Raw genomic sequence first — 19,762 nt, forward strand, 5'->3', positions numbered from 1 at the left:
CTCAGCCTGCATCTTCTTCATGGGAGAAAGTGTGTGTGTGTTAACACAACTGTGGCAGCAATCACTCTAATCACTGTAAGAACCTAAAGTTCTTTGTCGTCAAAACCAAGACGACAAAAAAAGCAAAAAAACTGCAAATAATTTCCACATACACATGAATGTGAAACAGTCAAAAGAAGGAGCAAAACCAAGCCCAATTTGGAGCATCACAGTGTTGTCATGCATTGAAGTAGAAACGTGACTGTAACTTTAAACGGGCCACAGGACATGGGATCTTTCTCACCTAAATCAAAGTTTTAATACAGTGACACTTTTTTTTGACGTTTTCAGATTTAATGAGTGTGTATTGTGTGCACTGGTGTTGAGCTACAGTGACACACTTTACTGAGATCCAGAAAAAAAATCACAAAAATCTCGAAACAAACTTCTGTCCACAATTTCCAGCCTAAACTTTGGACGACATACTAAACTGTGACATTTTCGTCACATTTTGGATGCCATACTAAACAATTACATTTTTGTATGTATGTCGTCCAAAATTTGACAAAAATGTCATAGTTGTAATAATAGATCCAAATTTAAACAAAAATATCATAGTTTGGTAATAATAGGTCCAAATTTGACAAAAAATGTCATAGTTTAGTATATTTGTCAAAATGCTTGACTAAAAAATGTCATGGTTACAGTATGTCGTCAAAATGTGACAAAAATGTCATAGTTTAGTATATCGTCAAAATGTGACGAAAGCGTCTCATTGTTTAGTATGTCGTCCAAAATGTGACAAAAATCTCATAGTTTAGTATGTCGTCCAAAATGTGACAAAAATGTCATAGTTTAGTATGTCGTCCAAAATGTGACAAAAATGTCATAGTTTAGTATGTCTTCCAAAATGTTACAAAAGTTTCATAGTTTAGTATGTTGTGTGTGTGTGTGTGTGTGCGTGTGTGTCCGTGCATTGTTGGTATTGTTGTCAGGTAAGGAAATAAGGTCCGTGCATTGTTGGTATTGTTGTCAGGTAAGGAAATAAGGAAGAAAGGTCATTAGTTCAGAAGGAAGGAATAAAGGAAGGAAGATGGTCAGGTAGGACAGAGGGAAGGAAAGCAGGTAGGTTGTAAAGGTAGGAAATACGTGTTTGTTTAGTTTGTTTTACCATAAGAATCAATTTATTCTTATTGAATTATTAAAGAGATCGTCTTTGGCCTTTTATATTGAAAGGGTGGGGGCGGAAGTAGTGTCGTCATTAGCGTGAACTTGACAGTGGAAGTGTGGCAGCTTAGAACAACAATCCTCTGAAAGTGTCCCACCGTCTCTCCTCTTCTCTTCCTTCCCTCTTTTCTTTTCTTTTCTTTTTTTCACAGGGGGGAGACTCGCGTTTTCCTCCCCCGCTCTCCCTCTCTCCCTCCGGGCGGAGTGGGTGTGTCGATGCGGGCCAGTGGAGCCGAGTCTCTGCTTGTGTTGGTCCTGAAAAAGAGGAAAAAAGTTGACGATGAGTTCAGAGTGAACGCGGCCCGCCTCCGAGCACGAACCGTCCGGGATCATGGCTGTCTGGACCCGAGCCGACAAAAACGGCCAGCTGGACCTCCTGCTCCGGGACCGCTGGATCCGAGTGCTGGCGGAGCTCAGCCGTGAAACTCTGACCCTGACGGCGGAGGCGGAGGCGGCCGCACCGGGGGCGAACCACCACCACCACCACCACCACTGGGACTGCGGCAGCAGCAACTCCTCCGCGGGCCTGAGAAATGGCCTGACGAACGGAAACGACCCGGGACCGAGTCCCAGCAACCGCGGTCAGGATCATCTCCAGAGCCAGAGCCAGAACCAGAGCCACCGGGGCCGCAGCTCCAGTCCCGGCCCACGCCGCGGTCAGTACGATGGAAACTTTACTTCAAACAGCCCCGGAAAGTACCAGAATAACGGTACAAACTCTGACTTTGGAAGTCCCGGCTCGAGCTACGGAAGCCCCGGGTCCAGCTTCGGCTCGAGACAGGGCGAGTACCCCGTGAGCGCGGACGGTTCTTCGGAGGCGGTGCGGAAAGTCCGGGTTGTCAAACAGGAGTCTGGCGGGCTGGGGATCAGCATTAAGGGGGGGCGGGAGAACCGGATGCCCATCCTCATCTCCAAGATCTTCCCCGGACTCGCCGCCGACCAGAGCCGCGCTCTACGGGTCGGGGACGCGATCCTGTCCGTGAACGGGAACGACCTCCGCGAGGCGACGCACGACCTGGCGGTGCAGGCGCTGAAGAAGGCGGGGAAAGAGGTGACGCTGGAGGGTGAGTGGACCGACGCAAGAGCGGGGATTCACGGAGGCCGAGTTCAGGGTGCCGTGGCCCGGCTGTACACGGGTGTGAGTCAGGCTCCGTGTGGGAGTCCGTGGGTTTTCCGTCATCAATTTTACGTTAGTTGTAAACACACGGAGGCGTTTTCGAGACAGTTTACAAAAGTCATCAACTTATTTTTATTGCACTTCAGAATAAAACCGAGTGTCCTTCAGAATAAAATGACTGAAGAAGTAAAAAAAACTAAACAAAACATTGAAAATATAATAAATAAAATAATGAGAAACGAAAATGCGACGTCAAATGAACGTAAGTTCCAAGAGATGATTTAAATGATGACAAATATTAAAACCCAATGTTTAAAAATGTGCTAATAGTTTACTTGTATGTGATGATGCCAAAACAACTGCATTTTTAACTTTAAATAAAGTTCAATCACTCTCCCACAAGTCCATGGAGCTGCTGCTGCTGTTCCTCTGCTGCCTCGTGTGGTCACTTTGTGTCACTGAGGTCAATCTGAACGAAGGATTCTGAAAGCTGGAGTGACCTTAGTGATGGAGGCAGCAGTGTGTGTGTGTGTGTGTGTGTGTGTGTGTGTTTCCTCTGTGGACTTTGGTGTGGGAGAGTGAGTGCTTTACACACTTGAGTTTCCTGTTGGAACACTGTGTCTAACAGCGAGATAAAGACGAGATAAAGACGTGAACGTCTTCTTAAGATATCGTGACACAAATTGTATCAAAGTGGCTAAAAATCTGATCATATTTTATATGTCATTTTCAAACTAAAATATGAAATCATTGCGATTTAAACTGTTTTTTCAGGTTCTTAAATGTGAATATTTCCAGGTTTCTTTACGCCATAAAACAAATGAAACCACGAGGGAAGTTTTTAGGTGGAAAGTAAAGTTTTCTCGTTCTATTTGTAAGAGAATTATTTTGATGCTTCAAAGGCAGTTTAATTAAAGAAAAATCAATGTTATTGACTATTCCCTTATTTCAAGGCTCGCGCTGCAACAGGGAATTGATTGTTAATAAATGACTAAACGTTTTCAGTAATTCAATCCACTTAGTTATTCTTCAGCGTCTTAAATGTGAATATTTCCAGGTGTCTTTGCTCCGTAAAACAACTGAATCGTGTTTGTGGACAAAAACAAAGACGTTTGAAGAACATCGTCAGGTCAAAACTTTACTTTCCCTCATGGTTTCATTAGCAGGCGTGTGAGTGAGTGAGTGAGTTCCTGTCACTGTGTTCTACATGAATCCATGAGTCGTTTGGTTCTTAAAATGTCAGAAAATATTGATCAGTGTTTGTCAAATGTCTTTGTTTCTGTTTTTGTTTGAATGATTTCTTTGTTTTATGGAGCAAAGAAATCTGGAAAGATTCAAGATTTAAAAGATTTAAGAAGCTGAAAAATCACAGATACTTGTTTTAATTATACCTGAGCCACAGTTCGATTTTGAATATTATAATCATTTACACTTCAATAAAGTATATTTTTATTTTAAATACATTTTACCTAACTCTCACACACCAAACCTCAGAGAGAAAATCACAGGAGCTGCTGCTCCTCTGCTGCCTCGTGTGGTCACTTTGTGTCACTGAGGTCAATGTGAACCAAGGATTTTAAAAGTTGAAGTGACAAAATCAGACATTTGAACTTTGTGTGTGCGTGTGTGTGCGTGTGTGTGTGTGTGTGCTGTTAAAGTCACTGGTTTGCAAACCAGTGCTTTACAAACGTCAGTTCCTGTTGGGGACGTCTGTCTCACAGTGAGACAAAGACGTCACCATGTTCTTTGAATTGTTTGGTCCATAAAATGTTGATCAAACCTGGAGGTGATGATGTCCTCAAATGTCTTTTTTTGTCCACAGACACAAAAATGTCCTTGTTTTATGGAGCAAAGGAAACAGGAAATATTCACATTTAAGAAGCTGAGCAATCAGAAAACTTAAAGTGACTCAAAGCTGTTATCCATCTATTGTTATTATGGGATTACAGCAGATTACAACAGTGCTTTGGACGTGTCGCCTACTGCAACTTTAAACAGATCCATTCAGTCAGATCACGGCTGTGAGTTGAAAATCACATGACTCCCAGTCGAGATGATTACCCAGCAGCACCACAGCACCACGCTGACGCTGCACATGAAGCACAGTGAAATCTACCGTGCTTGTTGCCAGAGAGCCATGGTGACGAGTTCTGGTCCCGAACTTCGCTGATGTAGAACCTTTCAGGGTGTGTGAAAGTGGAAAGAGAGTAAAGCGTGTGTGTGTGCGTGTGTGTGTGCGTGTGTGTGTGTGTGTGTGTGTGTGTGCGCGTGCGAGAGGCCGCAGAACCCTCAGGGTTTGGAAAGTTGAGGCCCCGGAAAAGCTCAACGCAGTGTTTAATGGTTTGGAACGATCGCTGGGTGAATGCTGATGAGCACGAATTTTAGGAACTAATCAATGTGTGACACATTCAGACTCCAGTCACAATGAGGCCTGTTTGTTCTCACTAAAATAATCCATGGTGAAATCACTGTTAGACACAACAGGAAACTGACGTTTGTAAACCACTCACTCTCCCACACCAAAGTCCATAGAGAAAACCAGTGATTTTAACTTCACACTCACAGGAGCTGTTGATCCATCACTGAGTTCAAATGTCTGATTTTGCCAATCTGACATTTAAAATCGACCTCAGTGACACAACGTGACCACACGAGGCAGCAGAGGACCAGCAGCTACAATCACTGGTTTTCTCTGTGGACTTTGGTGTGGGAGAGTGAGTAGTTTTCACACTTCCTGTAGGAAAAGTGAGAGTGACTCACTTCCCTGTCATTGTCCAGCTTTTTAAAGACAGACATCAGGTTATATTTGATGTGTCGACGTCTAGGTGGAGGAATGTATCAGCGGCTCGTCACTGTTTGTCAGAGCGAGGCTGGAGTTCACAGACTGTTGTGACGTGTACGCGACACACATCGACCCCCCGACATATTCTCACAGTTCGCCGGGGTCTCCCACATTCCTGACCTCCGCCTGCTCCGGGGTATTTAGGGCAAAGGTCAACACCGCTGCTGCTGGAGCGGGTTTTCACCTCACGGACGAGCGCGAACGTTTCATCGTCGCAGTGTCTGATAACGGATAAAATTCTACAATTCATTGTGTTTAGCAGTACAGAGCAATGACAACTCCTGAGAGAAGAGCAGAAAAGAACTTCCACATACACACGAGTGGGAAACAGTCGTACTTGGAGACCGTGGAGACGTGGTTAGGACTTTAAACGGCTCACAAGGCTCCAGACAAAGTTTTGATACATATTACAGTTTATTTAAGAGTGTCATGAAAACAATCACAGAAATCTCTCCCGCCCACAATTTCCAACCTACACACACACACACACACACGTTTGACATGAACACGTTGGTCGTCGTCGTCTAACTGCGTGAGTTCTTTTCATTTTCATATGACTTTTTCTGAAAATGGCCTAAAAGCGCAGAGAGTTCTGCTCAAACCTCCCATTCACTCCCATGATGCAGTTTTTAAGAAAAGAAAGTTTTAAAGGTTCAATCCGCCCAAATGTTACTGCACTGATTCTCCATGACCAGCTCGAGTCACTGACACCAACAAATGTCCTCGTTATTTATTTACTCAATAAGACAATAAGTTGTCTTTGAGAACTTTATCCAAAACCTCAAAAAACACGACATTAAATATCAATGAATGAGACTTAACTGGAAAAGTCACATAACAACACAAATACTGTGTAACACGACATTGTTGTGAAGGGATGCAGACAAAAACATGAATTTTTTTAAATAAAATAGAATTAAAAACTCTAGTTTTCATTTCTATTTCAGTTCAGGAAAATGTTTTCTTTTCTCACAAAAGTAGCTTTCGTACGTCAAATTTTTATCATTATGTTTCCAACCTTCAACGTTGAAAGATTCCTGTTAATTCCAATGGAACTATATATATATTAGTGCTGTCAAACCAAATATTTCATCCCGATTCATCGCATTACTGTCATAGTTAACTCCTGATTAATCGCAATAAATTTGTATCTATTCTAAATGTCCCTTGATTTCTTTTGTCCCAGTATTTGTCCTCACTTTAATGTCCTTATCAACATAGAAAAGTGCACGTGCTTGCTTTATTGAGACAACGTCTCTGTCACCTGCATATTCTGACTTATTCCTCTTATTGTGAGAGCCGCACAATAATATAATATCACCTGCAGTGTGTGAATAAAGTGCCGTGGTTTAATGTGTTGTTGCCGTGACAAGCTAATCCGAGCTAAAGGATGACAAATGATCCAGGCTGCGTTGGAGACGGAGAAGCGCACGACGCTCGCCGTCCACTCAAAACACAACGTTAGCTTACGGCTCTTTATAACACACTGTAAAAAAAAAAAATGTGACGACATCCAAAAATATATAGATATAATATACATATATTGACCACACCTACACACACACACACACACACACACACAACAAACTGCCCCTTTTCCCTCCAGCTCACAGACGTGTTATCTTCCATATTTCCACATGGTCAGTCAGAGCTTTCTTGTGTCTGGGTCAGACTTTTGGTCAGGGAAGAGGAGGAGGAGGAGGAGGAGGAGGGGGCGGGGTCTCTTTGTGTCTTTGTCTCTTTGTGTCTTTGTCTCTTTGTGTCTTTGTGTGACTAATTAGAGGAATAACAACAGTTTGTACCAGACTATTGGGCTGCTGATGAAACAGGGACAGTCCTGACCATGAACTCGTCTTTTGTGTTCGAGGACAAAACTCTGATTCAACACTTGCTTCTTCCGTGACCGTTCGACATGTCGTGGCCGACAGGATTTGGTATGAGTACTTCTCGCCAGGCAACCTTCACGATGAAAAGAGTCCATCTTTGGATCCACGTACCTTTTATTCATGGCAGGAAGGTTTTCTCAAGCATCAACTGCATCTAGTCTTTATAACAGAGTCCAAGTCAAGTCTCAGGTCTTTCAACCAGAGTCCAAGTCAAGTCTCAGGTCTTTCAACCAGAGTCCAAGTCAAGTCTCAGGTCTTTATAACAGAGTCCAAGTCAAGTCTCAGGTCTTTATAACAGAGTCCAAGTCAAGTCTCAGGTCTTTCAACCAGCCCCAAGTCAAGTCTCAGGTCTTTATAACAGAGTCCAAGTCAAGTCTCAGGTCTTTAAACCAGAGTCCAAGTCAAGTCTCAGGTCTTTAAACCAGAATCCATGTCAAGTCTCAGGTCTTTAAACTAGAATCCAAGTCAAGTCTCAGGTCTTTAAACTAGAATGCAAGTCAAGTCTGAGGTCTGAGGTTCCTCAGAATTGAGGTTCTGCCTCATTAGGACCAGGTTTTGGTCTCCATAAGGACTCCTGGTCCTGACAAGGTTTGTATTGTGACACATTGTGTTTCTGGCACAAAGAGATTTGGAGGGAAAAGAGCGACAGGATGAGAAGGAAAAGAGGAGATAGGAGATGTGTGAGCAGAGAGGAGAGGAAGAGAAAGTGAGGAAGGAAGGAGACGGAGGGAGTAAGAGAGGAATGAGAGAAAGAGGAGTGGGCCAAACCACAGGAGAATTTCTGGGCAGTTTTAGGGGAAAAATCCCGAGCCGAGGTCTGACCACTTCACTCTCTGCTGCTCTGTGAGCCATTATTGAGATATTTCACCCTCACTGTTAGATGATTATTCTGTGTGTGTGTGTGTGTGTGTGTGTGTGTGTGTGTGTGTGTGTGTGTGTGTGTGTGCTGTGTGAGTGTGTGTGTGAGTGTGTGTGTGTGTGTGTGTGTGAGTGAGTGTGAGTGTGTTTGTGTGTGTACACAGCCACAAACCAAATATGTGTTACATCAGATTCTCTTCCTCCTCTGAATATCATCCTCTTTTTCTCCCTCCATCTTTTTCCCTGTTAGCGTGAAACGTTGGGCAATACATGGACCAACATGTTGACATGATCTGGGGCTGCAACATTTTATCTTGACTAATAATAACTTACGTAATTAAGTTTTTATTCTGTAATTAAACCCAGTTTCTGTGATTGTTTTAGTATAGTATGTCATTTGAACCAAACTACATATCATTGCATCAGTTTGAACCTTTACTGATTCTGTAAAGTCTTTGCTCCATAAAACAAAGAAATCATCATTTATTCTACTGTACAGTATATTTGACAGTGTATTTACAGTGTATTTGGCCGTATATTTACAGTATAGGTTACAGTATATTTACAGTGTATTTACAGTGTATTTGGCCGTATATTTACAGTATATGTTACAGAATATTTACAGTGTATTTACAGTATATTTGGCCGTATATTTACAGTATAGCTTACAGTGTATTTACAGTATATTTATAGTGTATTGACAGTGTATTTGGCCGTATATTTACAGTATAGGTTACAGTATACTTACAGTATATTTACAGTGTATTTGGCCATATATTTACAGTATAGGTTACAGTATACTTACAGTATATTTGCAGTGTATTTACAGTGTATTTGGCCGTATATTTACAGTATAGGTTACAGTATATTTACAGTGTATTTGGTCAGATATTTACAGTATAGGTTACAGTATATTTACAGTGTATTTGACAGTGTATTTACAGTATATTTGCTGTGTATATACAGGGTATTTACAGTATATTTACAGTGTATTTGGATATTTACAGTATAGGTTACAGTATATTTATGTATTTACAGTGTATTTGGGTAGATATTTACAGTATAGGTTACAGAGTATTTACAGTATATTTACAGTGTATTTACAGTATATTTGGCCGTATATTTACAGTATAGCTTACAGTGTATTTACAGTATATTTATAGTGTATTGACAGTGTATTTATATGATACACAGTATAGGTTACAGTATACTTACAGTATATTTACAGTGTATTTGGCCGTATATTTACAGTATAGGTTACAGTATACTTACAGTATATTTACAGTGTATATTTACAGTGTATAAGATATTTACAGTATAGGTTAGTATATTTACAGTGTATTTGGCAGTATAGGTTACAGTATATTGTATTTGGTCAGATATTTACAGTATAGGTTACAGTGTATTTACAGTATATTTACAGTGTATTTGGTCCGTGATATTTACAGTATATGTTACAGTATATTTATAGTGTATTTACAGTGTATTTGAGACCTGAGACTGGACCTGGACTCTAGTTTAAAACTACATATCATTGCATCAGTTTGAGCCTTTTCTGATTCTGTAAAGTCTTTGCTCCATAAAACAAAGAAATCATCATTTATTCTACTGTACAGTATATTTGGCAGTGTATTTACAGTATAGGTTACAGTATATTTACAGTGTATTTACAGTATATTTGCTGTGTATATACAGGGTATTTACAGTATATATACAGTGTATTTGGCCGTATATTTACAGTATAGGTTACAGTATATTTACAGTGTATTTACAGTGTATTTGGCCGTATATTTACAGTATAGGTTACAGAGTATTTACAGTATATTTACAGTGTATTTACAGTATATTTGGCCGTATATTTACAGTATAGCTTACAGTGTATTTACAGTATATTTATAGTGTATTGACAGTGTATTTGGCCGTATATTTACAGTATAGGTTACAGTATACTTACAGTATATTTGCAGTGTATTTGGGATATTTAGTATAGGTTACAGTATACTTACAGTATATTTGCAGTGTATTTACAGTGTATTTGGTCAGATATTTACAGTATACTTACATGATATTTACAGTATATTTACAGTATTTATATATTTATAGGTATTTGGTCAGTATATTTACAGTATAGGTTACATATATATTTACAGTGTATTTGACAGTATATTTGTGTGTATATACAGTATACAGTATTATAGTGTATTTCATATATTTACAGTATAGGTTACAGTATATTTACAGTGTATTTACAGTGTATTTGGTCAGATATTTACAGTATAGGTTACAGAGTATTTACAGTATATTTACTTACAGTATATTTGGTTATATTTACAGTATAGCTTACAGTGTATTTACAGTATATTTATAGTGTATTGACAGTGTATTTAATATTTACAGTATAGGTTACAGTATACTTACAGTATATTTACAGTGTATTTGATATTTACAGTATAGGTTACAGTATACTTACAGTATATTTACAGTGTATTTGGTCAGATATTTACAGTGTATTTGGTCAGATATTTACAGTATACTTACATGATATTTACAGTGTATTTGGCCGTATATTTACAGTATAGGTTACAGTATATTTACAGTGTATTTGGTATATTTACAGTATAGGTTACAGTATATTTACAGTGTATTTGGCCGTATATTTACAGTATAGGTTACAGTGTATTTACAGTATATTTACAGTGTATTTGGCCGTATATTTACAGTATAGGTTACAGTATATTTATAGTGTATTTACAGTGTATTTGAGACCTGAGACTGGACCTGGACTCTAGTTTAAAACTACATATCATTGCATCAGTTTGAGCCTTTTCTGATTCTGTAAAGTCTTTGCTCCATAAAACAAAGAAATCATCATTTATTCTACTGTACAGTGTATTTACAGCATATTTCACAGTATATTTGGCAGTGTATTTACAGTGTAGGTTACAGTATATTTACATTATATTTGACAGTGTATTTACAGTGTATTTGGCCGTATATTTACAGTATAGGTTACAGTATATTTACAGTGTATTTACAGTATATTTTACAGTGTATGTTGCAGTACATTTACAGTGTATTTACAGTATATTTGCAGTGTATATACAGGGTATTTACAGTATATTTACAGTGTATATACAGTGTATTTGGCCGTATATTTACAGTATAGGTTAGAGTATATTTACAGTGTATTTGGCCGTATATTTACAGTATAGCTTACAGTGTATTTACAGTATATTTATAGTGTATTGACAGTGTATCTGGCCGTATATTTACAGTATAGGTTACAGTATATTTACTGTGTATTTACAGTATATTTACAGTGTATTTGGCTGTATATTTACAGTATATGTACAGTGTAGTTACAGTATATTTACAGTGTATTTGGCCGTATATTTACAGTATAGGTTACAGTATATTTACAGTGTATTTTACAACAAGTCGGCTCAGCGCAGACGAGTAACAACAATTGTCCCTCTCAAACGTTTCATATATGTGTGTATATATATATATATACTATATAACATATATAGTATATATATGTACTTTATATGTTGTATAGACTCAAACATACACACACATTGTTTAACAGACGTTTCACCCAGACTTACAGAAATATTGATTTGATTTATATTGTAAAAATGTCAGGGCCACACGGTGGTGGAGTGGTTAGCACTCTCGCCTTGCAGCGAGAAGACCCGGGTTCGAGCCCCGGTTGGAACAAGGGCCTTTCTGCATGGAGTTTGCATGTTCTCCCCGTGTGTGCGTGGGTTCTCTCCGGGTTCTCCGGCTTCCTCCCACAGTCCAAAAACATGCAATGTGGGGATTAGGTGAATTGGACACTCTAAATTGACCGTAGGAGTGAGTGTGAGAGTGAATGGTTGTTTGTCTCTCGCTGTGTGTGTGTGTGGCCCTGCAATGGACTGGTGAACTGTCCAGGGTGTGACCCCGCCTATCGCCCCATGTAGCTGAGATTGGCACAGCACCCCCCGCGACCCTCTGGTGGAGGATAAAGCGGTTAGATGATGACTGACTGACTGACTGACTGTAAAAATGTCGCTCTGAGTCTGAAGGGAATTTCCACTGCACACATTAATGCAGACTCGCTCACACACACACAGGAACATAGAAATATAAAAAGAAGTGAGAGGACACACATACATGTCGTCCTCTCTGTGGACAGGCTCTAATTAGAAGAGGAAGTGGATGTCAGGGACGTGACTGACGGAGCTAATGAGTTCTTTAAACGGCACCAAACACAGACGGACTAAATCTGTCCGTCCTGATGGAAAAAAAGGGTTTCATTTCAGAGAGATGAAGAGTTTTTGACTCTGGCTGAAGAAACTGAGGCCAAGCGTAACAAGAAGACAAGAAGACAAGAAGACAAGGCCACGTCCAGAGTTCTCTGGTTTAGAAGAAAACCTGTTTTAAACCTGGGAAAATAATCTTTTTTTTGTATTGAAGCTGTAATTACACAGCGAAAATTAACTTTCAACAATGTCAAATAAGAATCCGGTGAACGCGCAGACTGTAAGAAATGTTAATAAAGATCAGTTTAGAAGTTTCTCTTCTTCATCCTCCCTCGTCTTCCTCCGCAGTGAAATACATCCGCGAGGTTTCTCCGCTCTTCAAGAAGCCGTCGCTGGTGGCCGACCTGCCGTGGGACGGCGTCCGCCCGCAGTCGCCCAGCTACAGCGGCAGCGAGGACTCGGGCTCGCCCAAACACAGCGGAGGCTCCTCCTCCTCGTCCAAGGACAGGAAGGTGATCAGTCTGAGGATGTGCTTCATCAGCAGGAACCTCACCATGCCAGACCTGGAGAACAGGTGAGAAACCACACCACATACCAGGACCACAAGACCTCACAGAGACCAAAACCTGGTCCTCATGAGGCTGATCCTCATTTGTGAGGAACTGGTTAAGTATAGGACTCTCGCTCAAAGACCTGAGACTTGACCTGGACTCTAGCTTAAAGACCTGAGACTGGACCTGGGCTCAAGTTTAAAGACCTGAGACTGGACTTGGACTCTATTTTACAGACGTGAGACTGGACCTAGACTCTAGTTTAAAGACTGGACTTGGAGACTGACTCTGGACCTGAGACTGGACTGGACTCTGACAGACAGATTGACCTGGACTCTATTTTACAGACTTTAGACTGGACCTGGACTCTAGTTTAAAGACCTGAGACTGGACTTGGACTCTATTTTACAGACCTGAGATATGACCTGGACTCTAGTTTACAGACCTGAGACTGGACCTGGATCTAATGTAGATGTTGTCCTCCCTGCTCTTTCAGGCTGCTGGAGCTTCATTCTCCTGACGGTCAGCACACGGTGGTGCTGCGCTGCAAAGACGGCTCCACCGCTAAGTCCTGGTTCAGTGCCGTCCACACCAACATCGCCGCTCTGCTGCCACAGACGCTGGCCCACATCAACGCCTACCTGAGCGCCTCGTCCTCCGCCTCCACACACCCACACCTCAAACACATCGGCTGGTTGGCTGAGCAGGTCATCATTTACACTGTTTCCTGTGGAGACCACTGACTCAAAACAACTGTTAACAAACACACACACACACACACACACATTTAAATTGTCTCTGAAAACAATGTCTTGATTTTATTTGGAAGTAAATGATTATTTATCAGCGTCATCTGCATTACTTTCATTTTAATTACTACTTTACTTGACCTGACTTGACTTAACGTCGGTTTACCTTACGTCAGTTTACCTTACGTCAGTTTACGTTACGTCAGTTTACCTTACGTCAGTTTACGTTACGTCAGTTTACGTTACGTCAGTGTACCTTACGTCAGTGTACTTTATGTCAGTTTACGTTACGTCCGGTTTACGCTGCGTCGGTTCGTGCGATCAGTTTACCTTACTTCAGTGTTACCGCCTGCGGTAGGTATACGCGCTACGTCAGTTTACCTTCGTCAATTGTACCTTCGTAAGGTGTACTTGCTTATGTCCGGTACACGCTGCGTCAGTTTACCTTCGTCAGTTTACGTTCATCAGTTTACGCTACGTCCGGTGTACCTCCGTCGGTGATTAACACCTGCGTCTACGTTACGTCAGTTGCCTTAAATATTTCGCGTTAAAGTTCGGTTGCGTACGTCAGTGTACTTTACGTCAATTTACCTTACGTCAGTTAACCTTACGTCAGTTTACCTTACGTCAGTTTACGTTACGTCAGTTTACCTTACGTCAGTTTACCTTACGTCAGTTTATGTTACGTCAGTTTACCTGACGTAAGGTAAAATGGACTGTTCTTCTTCAGGTGCAGCTGGAGGGCGGACGGCAGCAGCACCGCCCGGTGGTGATGGCGCTTACGGAGAAGGACATCCTGCTGTTTGAGTCTGTGCCGTGGAACAGAGAGTCATGGTCCATGCCTCTGCTCACACACCCACTGTTAGCCACCAGGTAAGGAAAGATGAGTCAGCAGAAACGTGGTCTCATCATTTCACTTCACATGAACGCACGTTTGGAAAGCACCGGAGGTTTGACCGCACAAATGTGAGAAATGAAACCACACTGGGGAGTAAAACCTTTTCAGAAGAGTCACATCAGCAGGAATCTTCACCTCCAAACACGACTGCCAGACGGGACACAAGGAAACAAACCACTCACTCTCCCACACCAAAGTCCACAGAGAAAATCAGTGATTTTAACAAAAGACACACAGGAGTGGTTGATCCACTGCTGCCTCCGTCACTGAGTTTTACTCAGTGTTTTGTCACTTGGGCTTTCAGCTCCTGTGTCCCCGCAGCTAAAATCACTGATTTTCTCTCTGGACTTTGGTGCGGGAGAGTGAGTGGTCAGTAAAGTCTGTCTGACAGTGAGATAAAGACGTGGACATGTTCTTAAATAAAATCTCTTTCTCTCTCTCTCTCAGACTGGTTCACTCCGGCAGTGCCCGTGGGTCTCCTGCCCAGGGAACAGACCTGGTTTTCGCCACTCGAACAGGCACGGGACGAGGTATCGAGTCCCACGTCTTTAGAGTGGAGACTCACTGGGATCTGTCCTCGTGGACGCGAGCGCTGGTGCAGGGGTCGCATGCTGCCGCTGAACTCATCAAAGAAGTTTCTATTGGTGAGTGTTCACGTCTTTATCTCGCTGTGACACAGACTCTTCTGACGGGACAACCACTCACTCTCCCACACCAAAGTCCACAGAGAAAACCAGTGATTTTAACATCACACACACACACACACACACACACAGGAGTTGTTGATCCACTGCTGCCTCCATCACTGAGCTCAAATGTCTGATTTTCTCACTTTGGCTTCATTCATTCATTCCAATTTATTTTGGTGACACAAAGTGACCTCACGAGGCAGTAGAGGACCAGCAGCTCCTGTGTCCCCGCGAGCTGAAATCACTGATTTTCTCTGTGGGCTTTAGTGTGGGAGAGTGAGCTTTTTTTTTGCAAAGTTTACTAAAGTAACTGCTGCACACTTGTTTTATTTAAAATAACATAAAAAAAAGTTATTCTGCGGTCCGACCGCGTAACAGACGTGTGACTGTGGCAGGAAGCAGCAGAGAGTGAGTGGCTCAGCTGCTCAGAAAAGAAGAAGCTGGGAACAATAGTTGGCTGCTGCAGTGACACTGGATTCACTGCAGTGACACTGGATTCACTGCAGTGACACTGGATTCACTGCAGTGACACTGGATTCACTGCAGCGACACTGGATTCACTGCAGCGACACTGGATTCACTGCTGCTACACTGGATTCACTGCAGTGACACTGGATTCACTGCTGCTACACTGGATTCACTGCAGCGACACTGGATTCACTGCAGTGACACTGGATTTACTGCAGTGACACTGGATTCACTGCTGCTACACAAACACACAGTTGTTCAGAAACATTCAGGTCACGGTGAAGCACATGGCATCGTGTTCGGATCAAATAACCGAGGCAAGTCTGCACCAGGCTCAGTTACTGTTTAAAAAATAGCCTTTAATTCAAGCTTTGTTATATTATCCAACATTAATAGATCTCACATTGCTTATGTTACAGAACACATCACTGAAGAAATGTTATAAATGCTGTGTTATTATAAGTACAAAAAATGACTATTTTCTCACCAACGTTATTTTTCATATATATATATAGATATATAGATATGTATATATCTATATATCTATACATATATATGTATATATGTATATATCTCCAGATGCAGTGGAACAATCTTCCACAGCATGTTAGACACGCCCCTTCATTGTAAGACACGCCCCTTCACTGGCCACTTTTAAAACACACACAACAACCCATTTTTACACGTTGGTTTTTATCTTTTTATAGTTTTATTGTACAACGTTCTCATTTGTGTTTTTTATTAATTCTTTCTACAGCATTTGATTGTTTTAGTGTTTGGTGTTAGGCCTATGATGTCATTTTTTATATTTTATTTGTCTTATTCATCTCTGATGTACAGCACTTTGTTCTTACAGCAAGTGCTTTATAAATAAAGTTGGATTGGATTTATATACACATATACATGTAAAATACATTTTGATAAAGTGCAAAATACATGTTTGTCAGTGGTGAGTTTCTTGAACGACTGGAAAGATGCAGCCCCCCCTTGTGGCACTGTGTGTTGGTTGAGCTCCACTGGAAAGTGCTTTAAAATGTCCACATGTCTCTCTGTCACTCGTCCTCCAGGGTGTACGTTGAACCGCCAGGACGTGCGTCTGACGCTTCACTACGAGAAGGGCTTCACCGTGACCCGAGAGCTGGTCGACCCGACAGGTGGCGCCGTGCTGTACAGATACCCGTATGAGAAGCTCAAAATGTCCGGTGACGACGGAGTACGCAACCTTTACCTGGACTTCGGAGGAGCAGAGGGCGAAATGGTGAGTGTTCTGACCATGAACATGGAAGTCTCGTGACTCTTTCACTCGACTAACATAGACTTAAAAATGGGAACTTTCACTTTCCTGTGACTTCCTGGTTCATGGCGGTGTCCTCTGCAAACACTTTTGACAACGGTCCGAGGACGCTTCCCTGTGGGACACCGCTAATGAGAGAGAGAGGGAAGGATGTCGTAAACAGTCAAATTCGCTTTTTGTGCAACGGGCAACGTTCTCTAAACGTTAGTTTTTGGTTTGGGTGTAACTAACCTTAGGAGAACCTTAAGGGAACGTTCTTACGTATGTTATTTAGATATATATATGTATATAATATAGCGAGAATTCTTTGTTTCTCAGTGTTCTGTTTGCTGCTCCCGGCTCCAGGTGTTTGACCTCCACTCTGGACCCAAGCCCGTGGTGTTCGTCCTTCACTCCTTCCTGTCGGCCAAACTCACTCGTATGGGTCTGCTGACGTGATGTGACGGTCGCCGGCGACGACGAGGACGAACACAAGCAGAGTGAGGATGGGAGGCGGCTGACAGAGGGCGGGGTTAACTTTTAAAATCTACTTTCTCCTTTCACAGCCCACATTAGGCACCAGGTGGCGCTGCAGGTGGAATGTGTTGTTGCTTGTCCTCAGGCCGCCGCTCGCCGCCATGTTAGAGCAGGTGACAGGAGGCGGCACTTTGCTTTAGCGACAGTATTAACCATCTGAAATAACATGTAATGATTTTTATTCTAATTATGATGTAAAACACACATATAGCACACGCACACGCACACGCGCACACACACAGGTGCTGTGATGAAGAGATGACAAAAACTAAAGAAGGGTCCATTTTATTGTTGTTTTTCTGCGCAGAGCGAGCACATGTGTGTGTGTGCGTTCCTTCCACCGCAGCCTTCTTAATGTAGTTGTGTGTTTTTGTGTCGTTGTAGACGCACTCAACGCGCTGTGTGTGTGTGTCACCACATAATCCCAAACGACTGTTGTGATCAGGATCGCCGACTGTGCCTTTTTTACACGTTCCCCCTTTTATTCAACACAATAAGAGGATTTTAAAGGGACAGTTTGTGATGTTTTTGTCGGTTTTACAGCGTGCAGACACAATATTCAGCACAGACTAAGCTGTGAGCGCCCCCTGTTGCTGAAAAGCTGCATGACACAGGTATGGACGCTGAACAAGAACAAAAGATTTAAGTCTACGATATCTTAAGAATGTGTTCACGTCTCCCACACCAAAGTCCACAGAGACAATCAGTGATTTTAACATCTCACACACACACACACACACACACACACACTGTTGCCTCCATCACTAAGTTCAAATGTCTGATTTTGTCACTTCAGTGTTTGAAGTCCTTTGTTCAGATTGACCTCAGTGACACAAAGTGACCACACGAGGCAGCAGAGGACCAGCAGCTAAAATCACTGATTTTCTCTGTGGACTTTGGTGTGGGAGAGTGAGTGCTTTACACACTTCCTGTTGTAAAGTCTGTCTCACAGTGAGACAAAGACGTGGACACATATTCTTAAGACATCGTAGACTTAAGCTGACCTCAGCAGCAGGGGGCGCTCACACAACAAAAGTCACCTGAACTTCTCCTTTTTAAGATTTTCACAGGCACAAGCAATAGTATTACTCTTAAAGTGTGAACTCTGTGACTTTAATCCTTTTTAAGGAGTATATCTCATCGTTGCATGACCTCCTGTTTTCACGTCTCCGTCCACTTTCCTCTGTTTTGCTCGTCTCTTGTCTCATAGCTGATTTAGATTTCTCGGGTTGTGGTTCAACACGTGTTTTTTGGGTCATCACAGGACTGAGGTGCAAGTCTGTGTTAATCATCTAAACCTAAAGTTACAGTTTGTACAGTTTATAAACACACGGAGAAAACAGACAAGTCTTTACATCTCCTTTAAAAAGTCAAATACAGAAGTGAATTCAGCGTGTACGTCATTCCAAACGTGTTTCCACATCGACGGACCAACTTCAAAAACTACCGTTTTTAGTTGAGGTGAGATGTTTCACTTTAGTTCAACTTGACTGTTTGGTTGTGTGTGTGTGTGAGTGTGTGTGTGTGTGAGTGAGTGAGTGTGTGTGTGTGTGTGTGTGTGTGTGTGTGTGAGTGTGTGTGTGTGTGTGTGTGTGTGTGTGTGTGTGTGTGTGTGTGTGTGTGTGTGTGTGAGAGACGCAGGAAAACCCTTCAGAACAAGAGAGAAAAATCTGCTCTGTTTTTAGTCTTTTTTTCGGGGTTTGTTTATAAAAGCACCGCGTGAACAACTTTTGGTTCCCAGAACGTTCCCTATCTTTACTTTTCTACAACCTTCATACAACCTTAAGAGAATGTTCTCTAAAGGTTGTATGAAGGTTGCAGAAAGGTAACGTTCTGGGAACATTCTCTTTTGGTTCCCAGAACGTTCTGGAACCAAATGTGCAACCAAAAACTAACGTTGGGAAAACTTTCCACTTCAACCACAGGAGAACCCAGGGGGGAACCTTCAGGGAACCTCCACGGAACGTTGCCAGAACGTTTTGTGAGCTTTGTTTAGCTTTACTTTTAATGAGTAAGGAGCGTTAAAGGAGGAAACGTTTTTATTCTTCCAGGAGCAGCAGTGAAGTCGTGTTCCTGCCGCACACACACACGCACACACACACACACACACACACACAGCTGACCGTTTGATCCACGTTTTCTTAGAGAGGAAAAACTGTGGTACCTGAAATCACAATATAAACCTGACAAACGATGCAACGATTAATCCATTCATCGATTCCTACATTTGATCATGGATTCATCGGTTTGAGCAAACAGTTTGTGATTTGTCAGCTTCTTAAATATTTAGAATATTTTTTGGTTTCTTATAAACAAAGAAATCATTCAAACAAGATCACTTTTGGTTTGTGGACATTTTATGGACCAAACAAGTACTTGATTGGTCAATTTAAACAAATCATTCAGTGCAAACTTATTCACATCATTCTGAAGTGAATAAT

At 41.8% G+C, this 19,762-nt stretch overlaps 1 protein-coding gene across 1 annotated transcript; it reads left to right on the top strand.

Annotated features, from left to right (window-relative positions):
* Positions 1-1,245: 1,245 nt before the first annotated feature.
* On the top strand, positions 1,246-18,014 carry sntb2 (syntrophin, beta 2). Its single transcript, XM_044036677.1, has 7 exons — positions 1,246-2,270; positions 12,505-12,730; positions 13,204-13,414; positions 14,187-14,329; positions 14,802-14,998; positions 16,579-16,769; positions 17,151-18,014. The coding sequence occupies exons 1-7, from the start codon at positions 1,538-1,540 to the stop codon at positions 17,241-17,243; spliced, it is 1,794 nt and encodes a 597-aa protein (XP_043892612.1). The 5' UTR covers positions 1,246-1,537; the 3' UTR covers positions 17,244-18,014.
* The last annotated feature ends 1,748 nt before the right edge of the window (positions 18,015-19,762 follow it).

Source organism: Solea senegalensis, linkage group LG10, assembly GCF_019176455.1.
Source record: "Solea senegalensis isolate Sse05_10M linkage group LG10, IFAPA_SoseM_1, whole genome shotgun sequence".
Classification (NCBI taxonomy): domain Eukaryota; kingdom Metazoa; phylum Chordata; class Actinopteri; order Pleuronectiformes; family Soleidae; genus Solea; species Solea senegalensis.

Bases quoted from the DNA above. Each gene is read 5' to 3' on its own strand.
- sntb2 (XM_044036677.1), top strand. From the start codon at position 1,538: ATGGCTGTCTGGACCCGAGCCGACAAAAACGGCCAGCTGGACCTCCTG. The intron at 12,731-13,203 runs GTGAGAAACCAC...CTGCTCTTTCAG, and splicing joins ATGCCAGACCTGGAGAACAG to GCTGCTGGAGCTTCATTCTC. The intron at 16,770-17,150 runs GTGAGTGTTCTG...TCCCGGCTCCAG, and splicing joins GAGGAGCAGAGGGCGAAATG to GTGTTTGACCTCCACTCTGG.